The sequence below is a fragment of the Diabrotica virgifera genome, chromosome 6 (assembly GCF_917563875.1).
Source record: "Diabrotica virgifera virgifera chromosome 6, PGI_DIABVI_V3a".
NCBI classification, from domain to species: Eukaryota; Metazoa; Arthropoda; class Insecta; order Coleoptera; family Chrysomelidae; genus Diabrotica; species Diabrotica virgifera.
Window position 1 is genome coordinate 230,154,945 of NC_065448.1, and position 24,588 is coordinate 230,179,532.

The 24,588-nt window shown below is 33.6% G+C and overlaps 1 protein-coding gene across 1 annotated transcript in view; it reads left to right on the top strand.

Moving 5' to 3' along the window:
- Nucleotides 1–24,588, top strand: part of LOC126886783 (juvenile hormone esterase-like) — an 89,956-nt gene that overhangs the window by 10,218 nt on the left and 55,150 nt on the right. The window contains exons 5-7 of the mRNA XM_050653822.1: nucleotides 18,480–18,665; nucleotides 18,723–18,919; nucleotides 19,646–19,823. Of these exons, the coding sequence (XP_050509779.1) occupies nucleotides 18,480–18,665; nucleotides 18,723–18,919; nucleotides 19,646–19,823 (561 nt within the window). The remainder of the gene's footprint in view (nucleotides 1–18,479; nucleotides 18,666–18,722; nucleotides 18,920–19,645; nucleotides 19,824–24,588) is intronic.

The following is a 24,588-nucleotide window of genomic DNA, read 5'->3' on the forward strand; positions in this document are numbered from 1 at the left end:
AAGCTGGTGCAAAATCTCAGAGATTTCCGTAATGATAGTTTCCAATATATGCTCAGTGACGTTTTGGATTTGCTTGATATTTCCGAACCATCCCAAAAAAGACACCGACATCATACATACCTATCTCTAAAAACGAGTAGGTATATCTTGAAATTTTAGATACCTAATATTATATGCGAATAGATACTCGTTTTTCAAATTTTAAAAATTTGCAAATTTTTGACCTCTTTTACGACTTAAAATTTAAACGTTCCCTTTGCCAAAAAATTTCCAAGATATTTATTACTACAAGTTAGGTACTTAAAAATTATTCTGATCCAAATATTTTCAGAAAGTGGGATAAGTTACAAAATATCTATGTATAATTCTATGTAGTAAGTACTGTAATTCATTACAACAAACTGTTCATCAATTTTATTATTATCACCAATTTCTGCCTCAAATAAACGGGATTTATCTTGTCTCAAAAGAATTAACACGTAATGTCGAAACACCATGAAACAAGAAAGAATGTCAAGTACATCAAATAAAAAAAAACAAAAAACTACAAAATCTCCTATGATGATTTAAGCCTTTTAGTTTGATGGTATACCTATATGAGGAGACAAAAAAAACCTTGCTGACCCTGTCTCCAACGCCACGAGCCGCCACTGAGCGACGGTAACCCCTTGAGCCTGCAAACTACGTCATAAGTAGGCAACGGGCGAGAGGCCTCTGACTATAGCTCTCTCGTAATAACGCAACTACCTGGGCCTTCTTCACTGGTGAGGTATCCATTTCTAAAATATTCACTTACTGCACTTCGAAGTGTGCATACATATCAAAGTTTGAAAAGAGGCAGAGACGACCACCGACAAATTTATAGAGGTCTACATTGCATACCATTGCGCTCTGTGATACCTTGGTGTTATCACAATTTAATTACTGTGATACCCTTTATAATTCCTGTGTTACAGAACGTGACAGTTATCGGATACAAAAAATGCAAAATTCTTGTCTGCTTTTGATACATGATATCCGTAGAAATCAAGCAATTAGTTACAAACTTAAAGAAACAGGGTGGTTAAGTATGAAACATAGAAGACATGTACATTCAGTTTGTCAATTCCAAAAAATTATTATTTTGAAAACCTCACCCTCCCCCCGTATCTCTATAATAAAATAAAATTCCGTACTGATGCACAATATTAACATTTCCGTACAATATTAACATAAGACATAAAAACATCATTTCTACTCCATATCATCGTACACAGCAATACAAACGGTCTTTTACATATCAAATAGCCCAAGTTATAAATAAATATATTACTGCTACTAATTTTACTCAAAACAAATTTAAAAGGTTCGATATTGAAAAATTAGGAAATATTGCATACGTAGAGTTTTCTGACGTAGAACTTACATTCAAAGCGCATACTGGTAAACTAAGTTTATGTAATGTTACATTTTGATTTTATTTTATATAAATGGTAGTAGGTAACCCATACATATAATCCTAGATATTTTTTTTATTATTTGTTTTGCCCAGGTTAGCTGAAGAGACAGGACACGTATTGTGCCCCACATTGTATATCTCCTGAACTGAAACTCGCCTGGAGTTTTTTTTCTAATATTCATTATGTAAATAATATTATAGAATGAATAAATGCCTTTATCCAGATTTAGCCATGCGGCCCACACTTCCTCTAAGGGGAAAATTAACTCATCCAAAATACCTAGGGCATCAAAAGGATTTCTGGTGGGACTCTTTCCATGTTATCGAGCCCTAGGTTCTGGCCGTCGCGAGTAGTAGAGCTTTCTGCATGGTCTTGTAAAGATGTTCATTTAGACCCAGCTTTTTGATGTTTTCTATGAGGTTTTTCGGAATGACTCCCGTAGTAGAAATAACAATAGGAATTGTCTGGGTACTTTCCATTCTTCATTGTCTCCTTATTTGTATTTCGAGATCTCTATATTTGGCGATTTTTTTAGATTATTGTTGTTAGGTATCGCCACATCTATTAATGTTGTTTGCCTAGTAAATTTATTAACTAATATGAGATCCGGTCTTCCCGTGGGAGTTTTTTGTCGGTTCTTTCCGATCCGGTCTTTATTATCCAGATTTAGCCATACGGCTCACACTCCCTCTAAGGGAAAATTAACTCATCCCAGATATCTACGGTATCAAAAGGATTGAGCTCTGGTGGGACTCTTTCCGTGTTATCGACCCTAGGTGACTTGGTATGCAGTTGTATCTCCCAAAAATTTTTTCGTACACATCTGGCCGTTGCGAGTAGTACAGCTTTCTGCATGGTCTTGTAAAGATGTTCATTTAGACCCAGCTTTTTTATGCTTTCGAGGAGGTTCTTCGGAATGACTCCAGTAGTAGACATAATAATAGGTATCGTCTGGGTACTTTGCATTCTCCATTGTCTTCGTATTTGAATTTCCAGATCTCTGTACTTGGCAATCTTTTCAGTAAATTTACTAAGTAGATTATTTTTGTTAGGTATCGCCACATCAATTAGTGTTGTTTGTCTTGTTAATTTATTAACTAGTACGAGATCTGGTCTATTATGTGCCACTGTTTGGTCTGTGAGCACAGTGCGGTCCCAGTATAGCTTGTAGTTGCCATCCTCAAGCATACTCTCATGCACGTATTGATTATATGGGAGATGGTCCGTTCGGAGAAGTCCCAGCTTGATCGCTATCTCTTGATGAAGGATTTTTCCCACTGCGTCATGCCGTTCCTTATATTCAGTTGCAGCAAATGCCTGCCAGGCCCCTGTAAGATGTTGGATGGTTTCTTGGGCTTTATATCCATATCAGCATCTGTCGTTTTGAACCTGAGGGTCTTTGACGATATATTTCAGGTAATTTCTGGTTGGTATAACCTGATCCTGAATGGCCAGTAATGAACCCTCTGTTTCAGGGAACATCTTTCCTGATGTCAACCAATAGTTCGACGCTGTATTGTCGACATAGTCTTGGCTGACGTCATTGAGATGTCGCCCGTGGAGAGGTTTACCCATCCAGTTGCGCATTTTTTCGTCCTTAGTGAGGTGGTTTATGCGCATTTCTGGTTCCCTCAGTTTGATCGGTGTTGTGTCATCTACTGCGCATATAGCGCGATATAGAGTAGATGTTTCAGCTTGCCTCTGAAAATAAGTTCTTAATTAGCAACTTGCTTATCTAATTGCTCACCTATATCCATAGTCCTCTTCCTCCTAAATACCGCGGCAATGTCGTTCGTTCTACTGCACTTTTAGGGTGGTGTTTTTGTGCTTTTGTGAGGTGTGTTAGTACTTTTCGCTGAAGATTTTCTATATCCGTTTTTGTCCATTTAACAATACCTACCAAATGAATAGCTAAGCGCGGAACAAGCGTAGGTGTTTAGTGCCTTAAACAAATGTTTACTGTTAAACTGTGAACGAAGCAGCTGTTTTACCCTTCGTATAAACTCAGTAGTTATCTCAGATTTCATTTGCTTATGTTCAATTTTCCGCGCCTGCTTTACTCCAAGATATTTGTACATATCGTTTTCGCCCATGGCCTCGATGCTCTGGCCATTTTGCATATCGAATCCACCGGGCTGTACCTTTCCTCTGACTATATTCAAAACACGACACTTGTCTAGGCCGAACTGCATACTAATATCATTAGAGAATGTTTCTACAGTTTTTAGCATCTGTTGTAGGTGTTCTCGATTGGAAGCCATTAAGTTCAAATCATCCATATACAACAGATGATTGAGCTTCGCTACCACAGTATTATTGTTTTTAATGCTAAAACCTGAGTCATTGGAGTTTAATAGCTGGGAAAGGGGGTTCAAAGCTATACAGAACCAAAATGGACTTAACGGGTCTCCTTGAAACAGACCCCGGTTGATTGCGATATTTTCCGTTTCGATATTGTTTTCACCAGGTATTTGGAGGTGATTTTTAGTCTTCCAATCTGTAATTATATATGCCTTAAAAAGGCCACTATGTTATCATCGACTTTGTATATTCTCAATATATCTACAGTGCGTCCATAAAGTAACGCATAAAATCATTACTTCGTAAATCGGCGACTTTAAGGAAAAATTCCGAAACAGGTCGATTTTTATTTTTAAATTACAATTTTTTGTCATATTATATATCATACTAGTGACGTCATCCATCTGGGCTTGATAACGTAATCGATGAATTTTTTAAATGAGAATAGGGGTCATGTGATAGCTCATTTGAAAGGGTATTTAATTCTCTATTTACTAACATAAACAAGAACATAATTATTTATACAGGGTGTCCAAAAGAATTTTTGAATTAAATTAATTGAGACAAAAAGAAGAATGCATGTAACTTATTTAATTCAAAATTCGTTTTACTTTTGTCAGAAAACAGGAATACATGTTTATTTGACAAATAATAAATATTGCTTTTAGCTTAAATTCAATGTTAGAGCTGCCACCCACCTGCCTCTTGGAAGTTTAACATTACGCTTAAGCGAAAATCAATGTTTAGTTTTTAAATAAAACATTTTTATGTTTTCTGGCATCAATAAAATATATTTAGAATGAAACTAATTACATACATTCATCTTTTTATACCAATTAATTTAATTTAACAGTCTTATTCGTACCTTCGAATCGATCGCAGGCTATCATTTACAGTGAGAACCGGATTTATCAATTTTTGTTGAATTATTAAAAACTCGTTAAAAATTTAATACTCGTTAAAAATAAAATTTTATAGTTCAGTGAATTTTTAAATAAACAAATTAAATTGGTTCCCCCATTATGGGGGAACAAAGTTCATTAGGGACGTCCTCTCAGACGAAAGACATAGATAGTGTAATGGAAAATAATAGTTTTCAACCTAGTGCTACTTTGCCGATAGAAAAACAAAAGGATATCAAATATTTCAACTTGGTTTCAGATAAGTACAATTTAGATAATATTTGGGTTTATATTGAAAAAATTGGGAATGAAAGTGGTCTGTCCAGATTGCATCCTATGTCGATAGGTCACCTACTATTTAAGACCCTGAAACTTACACATATTAAAGAGATAAAAAGCATTGGCCGTAATCGTATAAAAGTTTTGCTGTCATCACGTTTAGAAGCTAATAATCTTGTCAAAAATAAATTATTAGACGCTCAAAATTTAAGAGCTTACATTCCAAATCACTTGTTGGAGGTTAAAGGGCTTGTAAGGGATGTAGACACCCAATTTGACATTAATTATCTTATGGAAAACATTGAATCTACCTCCAAAGTTTTAAATATTTATAGGACAAAGCGTAGAATCCAAAAAGAAGAAAAAATTGAATACGTAGATAAAAAACTATAATTGTCACCTTTGAGGGTAATATTTTACCCAACTATATAGGTTTTAATAGAGTCTATTTTCCGGTAGAACAATTTATTGGTAGGGTCGTTCAATGCTATCGATGTTTGAAATTTGGTCACGTGTCAAAGCAGTGTAAAAGTTCCCAGGAATGTTGTATTCAATGTGGGCAAACTAAAACTACTAACCATACTTGCGATAAAGCTATGTATTGTATACATTGTAAAAGTAATGAGCATGTTACGATATCAAAAAGGTGTCCCTTTTATGAAAAACAAAAAAAGATTAAAAGTATAATGATCGAACAAAAGACTACTTTTTTAGAGGCAAAACATTTGTGTGAACAATCATTTTCTGGTGTTATGAATCAAAATTATTTTTCTTTGCTTGAAAATAATGAACAAGAATTTCCTTCGCTTCCAAAAATTAATAAAAATTCTGTCTCCACTCAGCTAGGCCCACAAACCAATAAAGCGCGCTCTCTAATATCTCCTCAATTGAACATGAATAATTCACATGCATCTGTAGGAAAGAAAAGGAAACCAAATTCTCCTATCATACAATCTCCTATTCATAAACCTATCTTTCCCTTTACATTTGGACCTGCCCAGCCTTTACCGGCTAATCCACATAAACCCAATTATAACAAAGTTGAAAATAAAAATCAGTTGACAAAAACTATAACAAATTTTATAATGAACCTCTTAGAACATATTCGTTCAATTGAAGATATAAAAACGTTAGACGATAAGACTATAATTAATGAATTAGAACAGGTTTTAAATACTGTAAACAATAGTAGCTTCTAATGGCTGTACAAAATATTTTAAAAATTGGTCAATGGATTGCTAGATCTATTATGTCAAACAAAAACAGTTTAATGCAATACGTAAACAATAAAAAAATTGATATTTTGCTAATTAGCGAAACATGGTTTAAAAAAGATTCCCATTACAGTTTTAATGGTTATAACCTAATAAGAAGAGATAGGAAGGAAGACCGGTTTGGTGGCGTTGCGATTCTTATCCGTAACACAGTAACCTTCAGTGAACTAAAACTAAATTATAACTTTAATTCTGATATTGAAGTTTGTGGCATCAAAACAAACTTTAAAAATATTGAACTCAATATATTATCTATATACAAACCTCCTAAATGTAAAAGTACAGTATCTGATTGGGCAAATATATTTTCACAGGTCATTGGTTCAGTAGTTATAGGTGGAGATTTCAATGCACATCATACGATTTGGGGATCTAATTATAATGATGCAACTGGAATACAACTTATTAAAACTGCAGATGACTTAAATTTTACAGTAATTAATAATGGAAAACCTACCATTTTAACTAAATCAGATCAAAATAAATCAGCTATTGATGTTACTTTCGTTACAGCTGATCTAGTCAATAAAATTAATTGGTCTATACATACAGACACCTTGGGATCGAATCATTTTATGATCTATATGGAAATTACCGACATTCATTTACCTGAAGAAATTATTCCTAAAAGTAAATGGAATACAAGAAAGGCTAATTGGTCCATGTACGAAATTTCAGCAGAGCAATTTTTCAATAACTATTACCAAATGGAAAATACGTCGGACAAATATAATTTTTTAATTGATTGTATAAATTATGCAGCTCAACTATCAATTCCACAATATAAAGCTTATAAAAACAAAATCAGAAATTCTCCGCCGTGGTGGAATACAAATTGTGATAACATTATCAAGGAAAGAAAAGAAGCACTTTCAAATTATAAGCAAAACCGTAACTTTGAAAATTACTTAAAATGCCAAGAGAGCAAGGCTAAAAGTAAAAAAAAGTAAAGGAAATAGCTAAAGAAAGTTGGAAAAACTTTGTCTCAAACTTAAACAAAAACACTCCTTCCTCAACATTATGGAATCAAGCTAGAAAGATCAATAGAAAACCAATTACTAATCCAACATGTCTTAATGATACATTAGTCGATGAAATTTTTGATCAAGTTGCTCCTCCATCAGTCCAATTACTAAAAAGCTACAGCTATGCTTCAAATGAACAAAACCATTTTTTGCTAGAACCGTTCAACATTACAGAATTAGAATATGCTCTCAAAAATCGGAATAACACAAGTCCAGGTTTGGATAATATTAAATATCCCATGATACAACACCTTCCAAAAATAGCTAAACTCTTGCTGCTGGAAATATTCAATGAGATGGTCAAAAATGGGAGTTTAGTTCCACAATTTCAAGATGTCATTATAATACCAATACTGAAACCAGGTAAAAATCGCAACGTGGCATAATCATATAGACCTATATCTCTTATGTCATGCCTTCTTAAAACAGTCGAACGAATGATAAAACAGAGATTGGAATGGTGGTTAGAAAAAAAGAAATTAATTCCCAACCTTCAATTTGGGTACAGAAAAGGAAGAAGTACTTTAGACGCCCTTTCAACATTAGTGGTAGATATACAAGATACATTTACAGACAACAATTATTTACCTGCAATATGCATGGACATAGAGGGTGCATATGATAGAGTCTGTCTAGATATTTTAGTTGAAAAATTAGTCAAAAATTTCCAAATACCAGCTCAACTAGCAGGAACAATATATAATTTTTACTCATGTAGAAAGATATATCTCAGAGCACATAACAGTAGTCTCATAGGTCCACGATACAATAACTTGGGGCTGCCCCAAGGATCAGTATTGAGCCCTTTGTTGTTTAATTTGTACACTGCTGATCTACATAATAGCCAAATTGAAAACTGCACTTTGAAGATTATACAATATGCTGACGATTTCCTTGTATACTCTTTTTCAAAAAAATTTGATAATTGTATACAAACATTAGGTAAAATGCACAACTTGTCAAACAATTGGTTCCAACAAAATGGATTTGAAATTTCCACAAACAAATCTAGTGTTTGCATTTTCACACGACACAACTTACCAAATATTGATAAATTACAATTAAGCAATCATGAATATAGTTTTCAAACTTCTATCAAATATTTGGGGATGATACTTGACCGAAAACTAACATGGAAATCACATATTGAGTTTATGCTAAACAAATGTAATCAAGGAATAAATTTTTTAAAAGCAATTTCAAAAACGTGGTGGGGAGCAGATGTTGAAACATCATTACTTTTCTACAAAGCTTATATACGATCAATCATAGATTATGGTTGTGTACTCTATGGCTCTGCATCTGATCGGGTCCTAAGCAGAATCGACGTAACACAAAATACAGTTCTGAGGATTTGTTTAGGTGCTATGAAATCAACTCCAATTAATGCGTTACATGTCGAAGCTTTAGAGATGCCACTGAAATATAGAAGAGAATATCTAAGTAAAAAATTTATTATGAAATTACAACATAAAGATCCTTCCCTTCATATAAAAATAAGCAAATTGAATGAAGCTGATTTGACGAATAAATATTGGACACACAAGAATTCACCTCCACTTTGTGAAGCTTTTCGCAGTATGTCAAACTTTGATGTTACTTCTAATCCAGACGAAATCTTAGACTTTGAAGATTTTCCTGCTTTATTACATTTGCTAAAAGTAATTAAGCCAAGTTATCATGAAAATGCAGCTATCAGTCATAACATCTTAAGAAGTATCTTGGACGTTTTTTCGGAGTCTATAATTATCTACACAGATGCGTCGAAGTCAACGTTTGGCACTGGATGTGCCTTTTATGTCCCATCAAACAATACAGAAAAAATGTATAAAATAAATAATGCTTTCTCAATATTCAGCGCTGAAGCAATTGCAATTTATCAAGCTTTATTATATTTTATGAATACAGCAAATAAGTCTACAGTAATTGTTTCTGACTCACTTTCCGTACTGACAGCTATTCAGACAATAATATTTCCAAGTCATAATTTAAACAACTATATCTTCCAAATTAAAAAAATACTTTATGAAATCTATAAAAAACGAAGAGAAGTGCATTTCCTATGGGTTAACCTTTCAGTGCTAACGCATGGTCTCATAGACGGAGCTAACCTATTCATACCTATAATTAACGATCTATTCCGATATTCGGGCTAGGTCATTCAATAGCTTCATATTTTACCTAACCGTTGTTAGTATTTAAATATTGTTGAACGTAGATACATAGTTCGTTCGTTACACAAGATTTCGGTCTCAGAGACGGATGTTAGCTTTTGCGGCTGTACTAAAGGTAAGAATTGTAACTTTTAGCGTTGTATTTTTAGTGAATAAAATATTATTTTTTTACTTTTTAGAAATAGAAATGAACTACGAAAAGTCGAAAAACAAAGTACAGTTGTTACTAGTGTAATAAATTTATGTCCTTAGAACACATAAAGGGTATATGTGTGGAATGGTCAGAAAAAGATTGACTTTTTTTAAGTTTAAAATTACTTCGTATTATTAGAATTGCTTAAGTGTTGTTATTATAAGTGGATAATTTCATCATTAGTTTAAAAATAACTCAGCAAATTTTTTGTTTCTATTAAGATTTTAGAGTTTTTTTCTCCCTTTTTAGAATAGTTGCTTGTTTTTGTTAAGGAATTATTTTTGTCAAAATAATTGTTTATAAATATAATTTTTAGATAAAACTGCATTTATTTTAAATAAAAAAGTATTTAATTAGACCCTTGAAGTAATTAAATCTTGAAAATTTGTAAAATTTACAGTACTAGGGCATGTATAAACATACGGTCCCAGAGACGGACGTTAGCACTTATGTCAAAATATTTCACGTTAGCACTGAAAGGTTAAAGCACACATAGGTATCACCTGTAATGAACATGTTGATTTATTAGCAAAAAAAGCCATCACACATGGATCGTTAACCGGACATAAACCTTCTAATCCAGATATATGTGCTATTGTTAAAAATGAAGTTAACGAACAATGGAGACGAACATGGAACGAATCTAGCAAACATAGTTCCTCACAATATGCGATGATTCAACCTAAAGTGCCTACTGAGTACTGGTTTAAAAATTATTCGGTTCCCCGCAGATATATAACTTCCATTATTATAATAAAATTTGGGCACGCCTATTATCCTTTTCATTTGGCGAAAATTAACATTTTATCTTCAAATCTATGTCTAGACTGTCAAAAAGAGGGAGACTTAAATCATATATTTTTTGAGTGCTCAAAGTATACTCAACAAACTAATAAACTAATTGAAAATTTATTAAAATATAATATATTTCCACCTCATAATTTATGTTACCTACTTTCTCTAAATAAGAAAAAAATATATGACTGTTTAATGGAATTTATTTGTAAAAATAAAATCAACCTTTAAGCATTATCCACACATGATTATTTACCTTTGTTTTATCCCATATGTATTTACCTCCTATCCGCGACCTAGTCTAGTTATGTCTAAACGAAATGTCTTGAAGGGTCCCTAGACGAGAAGAAGCAAGTGACCCTGTCTTATTCCTACCTTAACTCCTGAATACAATAATTACAATATTAACAACCACCTTTACGGTAACGTTTCTTTATCTTTCTTATTTTTGTGTTGTTTTATATTTTTGAAATGTTTTTAGTTTTTAAAATATACTTATTGTGACTGGCTGAGTGGCGACAGCCCATGCCAAAAAAGGAAAAAAAAAAAAAAAATTTAATTTAAAAAAACATTTTTTGGACACCGTGTATAAATAATTATATTAACGTTTATATTATTGAATAGAGAATTACATACCCTTTAAAATGAGATAATACATGACCCCTATTCTTATTTAAAAAAATCAACGATTACGTCATCACGCCCAGATGGATGACGTCACTAGTATGATATGTATGCCAAAAAATCGTAATTTAAAAATAAAAATCGACCTGTTTCGGTATTTTTTCTTAAAGTCTCCGGTTTATGAAGTAATGAATTTATGCGTAACTTTATGGACGCACTGTATAAGCCATTCATGCGGCACTGAATTAAAGGCCTTTTTGTAGTCAATAAAGGCAGTAAAGAGGTTCCTTTTTTGGTGAATGCCTGGTTAGAAATGACTGAGTCGATGATAAGTTGTTCTTTGCAACCCATGGAACCCTTAGCGCATCCTTTCTGTTGAGGCTCTATGATATTGTTTAGAGCACAGTGTTGGTAGATACGTCGGGCTACACAGGATGTGACCAATTTAAACAAAGTCGGAAGACAAGTAATTGGGCGGTACTTGGCTGGATCTGGGGTGTTATTTTGATCCTTTGGTATTAAATAAGTGGTTCCCTGAGTTAGAAATGATGGTATTTCCTGCGGATTAGAAATACTACAAAACTTTTTAAGCCAGAAGTTCTGAACTCCGTCTGGTCCAGGAGATTTCCAGTTATGAAGCTCTTTGATGACATTTGAGACCTCTTAAGTCGTGAATGGTTCGTAGTTAGCAGTAACGTAGTGGTGACCGTTGTGCATCGTATCTTCTATCCAGCCGGCATTGTTGTTAAAAGCAGCTGGTGTGGCAAGTTGATTTCCCCAAAACTCATGGATTTTTTCTTGTCTTGGGTAAGACTTGTCGACACTTTCTACGGTGAAATTAATTTTTCGGTAGAACGCCTTCTCGGAATTTTCAAAAAGTGCATTGTCACATTTTCTGTTGTTACTAATATTGTATCTACTTAGTCGCCCTGAATAGATGGAGAGTTTTTGTTTTAATGTATCCAGACACTGTTGGGTTGTGTTATTTTCTGGATCGTATCTCGAGTGTCTTGCAGTGCTGCGCATTATTCCTTCACCTCTCCTAATGACTTTTCTACTAGGTACTCCTCGTAAATATTCTGTGACTTGGCCCTACATTGTCCATACGCAGTAATTCAGTCTTCCCTAGCAGTCTCTTTTTCCAGGGTGCAATTCTGTTACCAGTTTCTCCGTTATTAGTACCCCGTCATGTTCTGATCTTAATGCCCATTACATTAGCAATTGCTGTTGCTGCACAGTAGATGAGCATATGCAAATACTCTAATGTGTGAGCTTCTACGACGTAATTGGCTAGGACTTCAGTGTTCGCAATTTGTAACAGCGCACCTAGTTTCTTACAAGAGTTTATTCTTGGTAGCGGTGGTCTGCTAAGTGGGTTTGTTCCATTAAACTCCTGTACCGCACGTGCCATTTCGCTTACTAGGTTATCACGTAACTCGTTATTTTCCTGCTCTGTATTGTCAGGTTGAGCTTCTTGTATGGCAAGCTCAGGAATCTGCTCATGAACTTCAACAGGGACTTGATCTTTAACCCGGGAGTAGTCGCGCTCACTTCTGTAACGTCGATAGTCGCGTGTGATCTATCTCAAAATACGAATTTAAAACAAATTTTTATTTTGTACTATTTTTATCTACTTTTTATATTGAAAATATATATTTCTAACAATTTTATTAAAAAAACCTGTTTTAACGGCCACCTGCCAACATCGGCCACCTGTCCTAACGGCCAGTTTAAAAATTTCCCAAACAAATTATATGTAGACTACAAAAACTGGCAATACCGTCCACCTTTCTATATCGGCCAATAGTTCTTTCATTTTTAGTGACCGTTACTGACAAATTTTACTGTACAGTAAAACCTCTGTTAACGGCCACCTGCCAACATCGGCCACCTGTCCTAACGGCCAGTTTAAAAATTTCCCAAACCAATTATATGTAGACTACAAAAACTGGCAATATCGGCCACCTTTCTATATCGGCCAATAGGTCTTTCATTTTTAGTGGCCGTTACTGACAGGTTTTACTGTATAACGAAAAAAGATAAAATGTGAGATTCTATCTAACGGCGCGACTACTCGCGGGTTAATTGGCTCTCCCCAAAGCCATAAATTCCAGAAAAAGAAGAAGAAGAAGAAGAAGAAGAACAAAAAAAATTCCTACGCATTCCTACACCCTTCCTCGAGGCACTGACGAAATTTTTTCAAAATTGTAAAATTTTTCATCAAGTTATCGCGAAAAAGGATAAAAATTGAGATTCTATCTCACCGCGCGACTACTCGCGGGTTAATTACTACATTGTTATGGATCTCCCGTTCGACTTCGCTTCTGATGGTATTAAGTCTAGTCTCTGGGATAGGATTATTTCTTATGATTACCCGGTATTGATCTGATACTCGTTGCTCCGATACTAGAATATCTGGGTACTCTCTGCAAAATGCGGCATATAGCTGTTGTCGGTAGCCGATCGTTTCTTGACCGAGGTTTGTCACCTTATAGTAGAAGCGCAAAATGTTTTCATTAACCCTTAAACGCCCAAGGGTGGGTAAAAAATGTCCACCTAATGCGTATTCCCTTGTAACATATTTATTACGTGTTTAAATTTTTTTTAAAAATTATTTATTGTTAAAAAGACAACCCATTATCGAATGTTAATTTGGTTCTACCAATATTTTTGAAAATAAAAGCAGCATCTTGAGTTAAATATGGCCTGGCATAAAAAGTACACCCTTGGCAAAACTTGTTACTAAAGGTTTCTATATTATAATTTCTCGTTGGTAGGAAGATAATCCATATAATTATCGATGTATAATTACATAATTTACATAATTATCCGCCAATGAGGAGGCTGAAAGAAAGAATATGGAGAAAATCGACAAATCTGAATTACTGGCTTTTACTGGTATGTTAATTTTGATGTACATCGTAATTTTGTTGTAAGGTTTGTAAATTGTTTATATTAATATTTTAGAAGATGCTGTGTTTATTAAGCATAAGATTCTTAAGTTTAATCCATTTTCAACAACTCTCAATAAATATATTAGCTTTTTTCGAGGTGGACATTTTTTACCCACCCTTGGGCGTACATGGAACCTAAAAAAAGTTGGGCGTTTAAGGGTTAATGGACACAGTCCATTTCATGTGCTGCCTCGGTCGTCCCGCTTGAGTGAGCGCCGGCTGATGTTCCAGCGCAGCACCTTCAGCGGGTGGAGCTCTTGCTGTTGTTTGGCTCGCTTGTGGTTATTATCCAGATTTAGCCATACGGCTCACACTCCCTCTAAGGGGAAAATTGACTCATCCCAGATACCTACGGTATCAAAAGGATTGAGCTCTGGTGGGACTCTTTCCGTGTTATCGAGCCCTAGGTGACTTGGTATGCAGGTGTATCTCCCAAAAATTTTCGTACACATCTGGCCGTTGCGAGTAGTACAGCTTTCTGCATGGCCTTGTAAATATTTTCATTTAGACCCAGCCTTTTTATGCTTTCGAGGAGGTTCTTCGGAATGACTCCAGTAGTAGATATAACAATAGGTATCGTCTGGGTACTTTGCATTCTCCATTGCCTTCGTATTTGAATTTCTAGATCTCTGTACTTGGCGATCTTTTCAGTGAATTTACTACGTAGATTATTGTTGTTAGGTATCGCCACATCAATTAGTGTTGTTTGTCTTGTTAATTTATTAACTAGTACGAGATCTGGTCTATTATGTGCCACTGTTTGGTCTGTGAGCACAGTGCGGTCCCAGTATAGCTTGTAGTTGCCATCCTCAAGCATACTCTCAGGGACGTATTGATAATACGGGAGATGGTCCGTTTGGAGAAGTCCCAGCTTGATAGCTATCTCTTGATGAAGGATTTTTCCCACTGCGTCATGCCGTTCCTTGTATTCAGTTGCAGCAAATGCCTGGCAGCCCCCTGTAAGATGTTGGATGGTTTCTTGGGCTTGACATCCATATCGGCATCTGTCGTTTTGAACCTGAGGGTCTTTGATGATATATTTCAGGTAGTTTCTGGTTGGTATAACCTGATCCTGAATGGCCAGTAATGAACCCTCCGTTTCAGGGAACATCTTTCCTGATGTCAACCAGTAGTTCGACGCTATATTGTCGACATAATCTTGGCTGACCTCATTGGGATGTCGCCCGTGCAAAGGTTTACCCATCCAGGCGCGCACTTTTTCGTCCTTAGTAAGGTGGTTTATGCGCAGTTCTGCTTCCCTCAGTTTGATCGGTGTTGTGTCATCTACTGCGCAGATAGCGCGATGTAGAGTAGATGTCTCAGACTGCATCTGAAAATAAGTTCTTAAATTAGCAATTTGTTTATCTAATTGCTCACCTATATCCATAAGTCCTCTTCCTCCTAAATACCGGGGTAATGTCGTTCGTTCTACTGCACTTTTAGGGTGGTGTTTTTGTGCCTTTGTGAGGTGTGTTCGTACTTTTCGCTGAAGATTTTCTATATCCGTTTTTGTCCACTTAACAATACCAAATGAATAGCTAAGCGCGGAACAAGCGTAGGTGTTTAGTGCCTTAAACAAATTTTTACTGTTAAGCTGTGAACGAAGCAGCTGTTTTACCCTTCTTATAAACTCAGTAGTTATCTCAGTTTTCATTTGCTTATGGTCAATTTTCCGCGCCTGCTTTACTCCAAGATATTTGTACATATCGTTTTCGCCCATGGCCTCGATGTTCTGGCCATTTTGCATATCGAATCCACCGGGCTGTACCTTTCCTCTGACTATATTCAAAACACGGCACTTGTCTAGACCGAACTGCATACTAATATCATTAGAGAATGTTTCTACAGTTTTTAGCATCTCTTCTAGGTGTTCTCGAGTGGAAGCCATTAATTTCAAATCATCCATATACAACAGATGATTGAGCTTCGCTACTACAGTATTATTGCTTTTAATGCTAAAACCTGAGTCAGTGGAGTTTAATAGCTGGGAAAGGGGGTTCAAAGCTAAACAGAACCACAGTGGACTCAACGAGTCTCCTTGAAACAGGCCCCGGTTGATTGCGATATTTTCGGTTTCAATATTTTTTTCACCAGGTATTTGGAGGTGAATTTTAGTCTTCCAATCTCTCATTATATGCCTTAAAAAGGTCACTATGTTATCATCGACTTTGTATATTTTCAAAATATCTATTAGCCATTCATGCGGTACTGAATCAAAGGCCTTTTTATAGTCAATAAAAGCAGTAAAAAGGTTCCTTTTTTTAGTGAATGCCTGGTTAGAAATGACTGAATCGATGATAAGCTGTTCTTTGCAACCCATGGAACCCTTAGCGCATCCTTTCTGTTGAGGCTCTATGATATCGTTTAGAGCACAGTGTTGGTAGATACGCCGGGTTACACAGGATGTGACCAATTTATACAAAGTTGGAAGACAAGTAATTGGGCGGTACTTGGATGGATCTTGGGTGTTATTTTGATCCTTGGGTATTAAATAAGTAGTTCCCTGAGTTAGAAATGATGGTAATTCCTGCGGATTAGAAATAACATGATTAATTAACGTTGATAAGCACTCATGAATACTCCAAAACTTTTTAAGCCAGAAGTTCTGAACTCCGTCTGGTCCAGGAGATTTCCAGTTATGAAGCTCTTTGATGACATTTGAGACTTCTTCAGTCGTGAATGGTTCGTAGTTAGCAGTGACGTAGTGGTGACAGTTGTGCGTCGTATCTTCTATCCAGCCAGCATTGTTGTTAAAAGCAGCTGGCGTGGAAAGTTGATTTCCCCAAAACTCATGAATTTCTTCTTGGCTTGGGTAAGACTTGTCGACACTTTCTACGGTGGAATTGAGTTTTCGGTAAAACGCCTTCTCAGAGTTCTCCAAAAGTGCATTGTCACATTTTCGGTTGTTACTAACTTTATACCTTCTTAATCGTCCTGAATAGACGGAGAGTTTTTGTTTTAATGTATCCAGACACTGTTGGGCTGTGTTATTTTCTGGATCGTATCTCGAGTGTCTTGCAGTGCTCCGCATTATTTCTTCAGCTCTCTTAATGACTTTTCTACTTGTTACACCTCTTATATATTCTGTGACTTGACCAATATCCCTACGCAGTAATTCAATTTTTCCGAGAAGTCTTTTTTCCCATGGTGCAATTCTGTTACCAGTCCTTCCGTTATTAGTACCCCGTCGTGTTCTGATCTTAACGCCCATTACATTGGCAATTGCTGTTGCTGCACAATAGATTAGCATATGCAGGTATTCCAATGTGTGGGCTTCTACGACATAATTGGGTAGGACTTCAGTGTTCACAATTTGTAACAGCGCACCTAGTTTCTTACAAGAGTTTATTCGTGGTAGCGGTGGTCTGCTAAGTGGATTTGTTCCATTAAACTCTTGTACGGCACGAGCCATTTCGTTTTCTAGACTATGGCGCAACTCGTTGTTTTCCTGCTGTGTATTGTCAGGTTGAGTTTCTGGTATGGGAATCTCAGGAATCTGCTCCTCAAGGATTTCATTAGGGATTTGATCTAAAACTAGGTCTTGGTTATTAATCTCCCGTTCGACTTCGCTTTTGATGGCATCGCGTCTAGTCTCTGGGATAAGATTATTTCTTATGATTACCCGGTATTGATCTGATACTCTTTGCTCCGATACTTGAATATCTGGGTACTCCCTGCAAAATTCGGCATACAGCTGTTGTCTGTAGCCGATCGTTTCTTGACCGAGGTTTGTCACCTTATAATAGAAGCGCAAAATGCTTTCATTGATGGACACAGTCCATTTCATGCGCTGCCTCGGTCGTCCCGCTTGAGTGAGCGCCGGCTGATTATCCAGCGCAGCACCTTCGGCGGGTGGAGCTCTTGTTGTTATTTGGCTCGCTTGTGGTTGTGGTTGGGCTGTAGCTGATTGTATGACAGGGGCCCGCCTCCTCAACACCCTGCCACCGACGTCCCGCATGCTGTCACGTCCAGCGCCGGCTCCAGACGTGCCCTGGCGATCCCCAGGCAGCGATCCTAAACACAAATTATTATTCTCCATTCTCATGGGTGTGCATTTTATACCTACTGCCAGGTGTCAGTTTTTGTTCCACGGCAAGTATTCCTGCTACTCTCCGGGTATTGGCGCTACGAATACCCAGAAAGCATCCCCCATTCGCAGGGGGCCGCGCCTGATAGAAGAACTGACAAAAAACTCCCACAGGTTATTATTATTATTATTATTATTATTATAGAATATGTCCCTTACATTGTTTGCTGCATTCTCTATGCCATAGAGAAGTAGTCAAATTGTACAACACGTTGCTAATGTGCATAAAACCATTATTTTTTGGAAGCTCTGTAATCGATAATATTTTTTTAAATTAGTTGTTTAATTCAAATTACTAAGCATACAAACATAAAATTACTAAGCATAAACTATAATTCATCAAATGAGTTGTGTTTTGCTAGCAACTGTATTTTCATTGATTAAGTTAAATCTAAAAAATATTTTATATAAATACATATTTAATATTTTCAGGATTTTTAAGCACAGGAGACGAAACAATTCCAGGAAATTATGGTTTTAAAGATCAAAACCTCGCGCTCAAATGGGTTCAAATAAATATAAAGAATTTTGGAGGAGATCCAGACAAAGTAACGTTTGGAGGTCAAAGTGCAGGAGCTAATAGTGTCGGACATCACATTCTAAGTGAAAAATCTAAAGGTATAATAGTAAAAAATTGTTCAATTCGACTTAAGCGACTCAAACACTTTTTCGTAGGTCTTTTTAGAGCCGCAATCCAAGAAAGTGGATCACCGTTGTGTTCTAAAATGTTTATGAAGCATCCTAGATATTTTGCAGTTCAGCTAGCTAAAGCATTGGATGATAAAATAACCGAAGAAAGTTCATCCGCAGATATTTTGGATGTCGTTATTAATGTCAGTGCAAAAGATATTAAAGATAAGAGTGATTTGCCAGTAAGTCATGCTGTTCATTATGTTAACTTATGATCTGTAATATCTCATATTTATAGTTTACTTAATTATTTTGCTTGTGATTTATTGAACGTAGTAGCTGGCATATACTGAAAACATTTACTGATCTCAGAAACGTTAATTGTATTATCTATATTGTGTAATGTATTTATATTTCTCATTTTTTTTTCAATGAAACGAGATTAAGGGTGTAGGCGCAAAAATTTCGTCGGCAGTGCATTAATTTTTTTCGAATCCTGAGAAAACTAATGAATATTTTTGAAAAATTTAAACGCCGAATACGATATTACATTATTGCCGATGGCTGAAAGTCCGTTAGAATAAAAAAACGTTTCTTTTGAATGAGATATTTGAAATTAAAAATCACAATAAATTTTATCTCTTTTTTCATCCGTGTAAATTATTAAAAGAAACATTATAGAAGTTTTCAGGGACTTTTAGCCGTCGGCAATAACGTAACCTTTTCAGTTTTCTCAGGATTCGAAAAAAAATGAATGCATTTAAAAAGCATTGGAGCCGAAATTTGGGCCTATCCTCTTAATACCCAAATAATTTTTTTACCGGAACATAAGCTAGATCTTGTTTTCTATGTCAATACCGTTTGATCGTGATAATTTTATTTGATTTATCACTGACACTTTCAAAATTCGTTGTTTTCTGACATTGTGATCATTAGTTCTCGAATTATTGTTTTATTCGCTGTTTCAGATACCAGATAACTTGAGAAATTGTGTCGGAAATATAGGAAGCGCAGTGTGGAATCCAGTACTCGAAAACCAAGAAGACGGCTTTGTTAAAGGACTGATGCATGAAAATTTTAAATATGGAAATTTCACCAAAGTTCCTGTTTTGATTGGGTTTAATTCCGAAGAAGAAGTATTTTACAGTAAGAAACTTTTACTTTTACAAAGAACTTACTAGATATCATAAACAATACTACAATAATCAATAATAACTGATACTCAATGACAGAGCTATTCAAAAAGTTAATTATTACTACCATTTGGACTGCCAACTTTCTGTTTATACGTTATAACATATCGATGGGTTTTTGACAAAACATCGTAACCGACAAAACGCACATTTTACAGGAGAGGACTTTTTCTTCTACCGACATTTTGGTTAATATATATAATTAAAATTTTGAAACTATGATAAATTAGTACATAAAAAAATATGAATTTAAGAAAAAAAACTGCATATAACATTCTTTTATTAAATTATGTAACATACGATACTTTGGTAGACCTTGTCTGTGTAAATTTTAGTTGAAGATTGTCGCTTAAATAAACATACGATAGTTTCAAGGTATCAATCTATAAATGAATATTCAAAAATAATGTAAGTATCTTAACAGAAAAAATATTATTAATAACAAAAACGACAAAGAAAAATAAAATTGAATACGTATATTAATCTGTGACACTCTGTGACACTACTAAATTATTCTCATAAACTATTCAAAAAAATCTCAAAAATTTAATTCAAATGATACGACTTTCCAAAAAATCTAATTTTTGAAAACTTCGCAGTTTTACAGAATTACTACCACTTTAAGAGGGCATTTCTTAAGTTTGAAGAGATATTACAATTTTATAGGTGTTTTTTAAAGCTTAAGATGTAATCTTTAAAATGCACTAAACTATTTTGCTTTAAACATGAAATAAACAACCTTTTTTAAAAAAATTAAGAAAGATATAAAAACTGTAATACAAGAACCCAAAAATATCAGTTAAAAAAATGTTTGTACAAAGTCATCAAAAGTTTTTCTGTACAACTTACCTAAAATACATTTAATAACAAACTTAAAAAATTATAAATCTTATTTTTTTGAGCTCTTATACAATATGTCTGCGTAACCTGGAACCTATTGATAACTTTTTATTATCAGATATTAAATTTTATTAATTTCATACGAGGTATGTCAAAAAATATGAATCTTGTTCAAATGTAAAGTAGCTTTATATTTCACAATATCGAAAATTGTTAATAAAAAAAGTTGTTTGGAATTAAAAACTATGTTTCAATATTTGTTCTATATTGACTCATATACATTTGTTTCAGGTATCAGTGAACTTACTACAAGTGTATATACAGGGTGCGCCAAACCTCTGGTCTTCTTTGATTACGGCTAAACTATGAGATATACAAAAAAAAGTTTATAACAAAACTAATGTGTATCAAAGAGGTCTATAATTTAAAATTATTTTCAATTATACAGGGTGAGTCAGAACGACGGTATGAACCAAAGTTGTATTTTTTTAAATGGAACACCCTATATATTAAATCATTTTTAAATATATTATTTAAAAATATGAAAAATTTGTATAAGGTCTTATAGGCATAAAGTTAATAATTTTCGAAATATTTACATTTTTATTGAGAAAAATGGTAATATTTATAGGGTGGTGGATTATGTTTCCAAAGAAATAAAAATTTATTTGATATGTCAAAGTTTTTAAAATATAGTGTTATTTTTAAATAATTTAATATTTTTTACTTTTAGCCATAAAATATACAGTGTGATCACTATTTGCAAATACAAAATTTTCTCATTTTTTTTAAATGGGACACCCTGTATATTAGTTTTGCGTTTTGTAGTAAATATTACAACCTTTCTTTTGGTATAAGGTTGTATGTACCTAGCCTTTTTCGTTTTGTAGATATTTAAAAAAAACTATAGATTTTACGTTTTTGCGGATTTTTTATTTAAAAATTTTTTTGCAAAAAAAAATAATTATAATCTGGTTTTAAAAACATACACTAAAATATAAAATATGAAAATAAAAACGTAATTAAAGATTAAAATAAATCGTATGCTAGTATAATTCAATTGAATTTAATAACTTTAAATTATTTTACAAAAAATATTTTACCATATTAGTGAATACATAAATTAGTTACTAAATTAAATAAACAACCAAATTTTAAATCAATCGTAGTAATTTTTCTACCGCAGCAACTTTCCTGTACCAAATTAATTGTTAGTTATATTGTATTTACGAGTAAGATTAGTTAATATCTTTTTAATTTACGTACATCTTGAGAACGTATAAAGTATGCTTTGAAACAAATGAACGTTATGGAAGTATATTAAGAAGTAAATAGTATCTATGTACCTACTCGTGTCAAAAAAGCTGGTAATAATTTCTAATGGTTTCGCCCAAAACAAATGTCATATCCAAAAATTTTTTGGTTAAAAAATTAAAATTTAAAATATAAAAAATTGTTACAAAAATTTCAACTTCAAAAGTATTACCAGTTTTTGTGACACCAGTAAATACTATTTATATTAAGAAATAATTTGGCTGATACATTTAACATTTATTTGTTTCAAAGCATACTTTATAATAATTTTTATATTCTCAAGATGTATGTAAGTAAATTTAAAAGGTAAATTAAAAGTTTAACTAAACACAATTTAACTAACAATTAATTTGGTACAGGAAAGTTGCTGTAGTAGAAAAATTACTACGGTTGATTTAAAATCTGGTTGTTTATTTCATTTAGTAACTAATTTATGAATTCATTAATAAGGTAAAACATTTTTTGTAAAATAATTTAAAGTTATTAAATTAAATTGAATTGTACTAGCATACGATTTATTTTAATCTTTAATTACGTTTTTATTTTCATATTTTATATTTTAGTGTATGTTTCTAAAACCAGATTATAATTATTTTTTTTGCAAAAAAATTTTTAAATAAAAAATCCGCAAAAACGTAAAATCTATAGTTTTTTTAAAATATCTACAAAACGAAACATGCTAGGTACATACAACCTTATACCAAAAGAAAGGTTGTAATATTTACTACAAAACGCAAAACTAATATACAGGGTGTCCTTTTAAAAAAAATGAGAAAATTTTGTATTTGCAAATAGTGATCACACTGTATATTTTATGGCTAAAAGTAAAAAATATTAAATTATTTAAAAATAACACTATATTTTAAAAACTTTGACCTATCACCTAAATTTTTATTTCCTTGGAAATATAATCCACAGCCCTATAAATATTACCATTTTTCTCAATAAAAATGTAAATATTTCGAAAATTATTAACTTTAGGCCTATAAGACCTTATACAAATTTTTCATATTTTTAAATAATATATTCAAAAATGATTTAATATACAAGGTGTTCCATTTAAAAAAATACAACTTTGGTTCATACCGTCGTTCTGACTCACCCTGTATAATTGAAAATAATTTTAAATTATAGACCTCTTTGATACACATTAGTTTTGTTATAAACATTTTTTTGTATATCTCATAGTTTAGCCGTAATTAATGAAGACCAGAGGTTTGGCGCACCCTGTATATATTTTTTTTTTTGCAAATATAATATTTATGATATTTGCACAAGAACAACTAAAACCATAGTAGTCCATGTGGTGAGACCGCTCCCGTCTGAAAAAATTTCTGATTCGGTTTCTTTGTGGATTCTTATTAAAAAATGTCCCCTTCAAACAAATCTGAAGGGTGCCGGTCGCAATTTTTGGGCAGAAATTGTTTAAACAATTTTTTTAAACAAATACAAAAGATTACGTTTTTTTGCTCTGCAGCATATATTTTTAAGTTTTTTGGCTCATTCTAAAACGGGAAAGGTATCTTGTAATTTTTCTTAAAAATTGACAGTTTTCGAGTTATAGGCGATTTAAAATCTGAAAAATACGAAAATACGCATTTTCGAGTCCTAAAAACTCATACATATTTAAATTAGTATTTTTGAGGTTGCCAGATACTTAAATGGAAGATTAAACATTCAGCTTCAAGATTCTGAAGAGTGGTTGCGTCTAGCCTTAATTTATACCGTTGTTTTTTAATTGTTAAATGTGCATGTTTATCCGATTTTTTGCAGGTGCGGCGAGCTCCATTTCAAAAATCTCCTATTTTCCCCCGAAAAATATTTTTTCTAGATTCTTTGGAATATTCTAAATAAAATAAAATTCTTGACATTTTGCTCAAAATTTATAGTTTTAAAGTTATACGCGATTTAAAATCCGAAAAATGCCAAAAAACGCATTTTTGTATTTTAAATCGCTTATAACTTTAAAACTGTTAACTTTTGAGAAAAATTTCAGGAAACTTATTTTATTTAGAATATTCCAAAGAAACTAGAAAAAATAATTTTCGGACGAAAATAGGAGATTTTTAAAATAGAGCTCGCCGCACCGGCAAAAAAATCGGATAAACACGCATATTTTACAATTAAAAAACAACGGTATAAATTAAGGTTAGACGCAAGTATTCTTCAGAATCTTGAAGCTGAATGTCTGAACTTCAATTTAAGTATCTGGAAACCTCAAAAATACTAATTTAAATATGAGTTTTTAGGCCTCGAAAATGCGCATTTTCGCATTTTTCAGATTTTGAATCGCCTATAACTCGAAAACTATCAATTCTTGAGAAAATTTATAAGATACCTTTCTTGTTTAGAGTTACCCACAAAACTTAAAAAAATATGTTCCGCAGCAAAAAAAGTTTATCTTTTGTATTTGTTTAAAAAAATTGTTTAAACAATTTCTGCCCAAAAATTCCGCCCGGCACCCTTCAGATTTGTTTAAACGGGACATTGTTGAATAGGAATTGACAAAGAAACCGAATCAGAAATTTTTCCAGACGGGAGCGGTCTCACCACATGGGCTATTG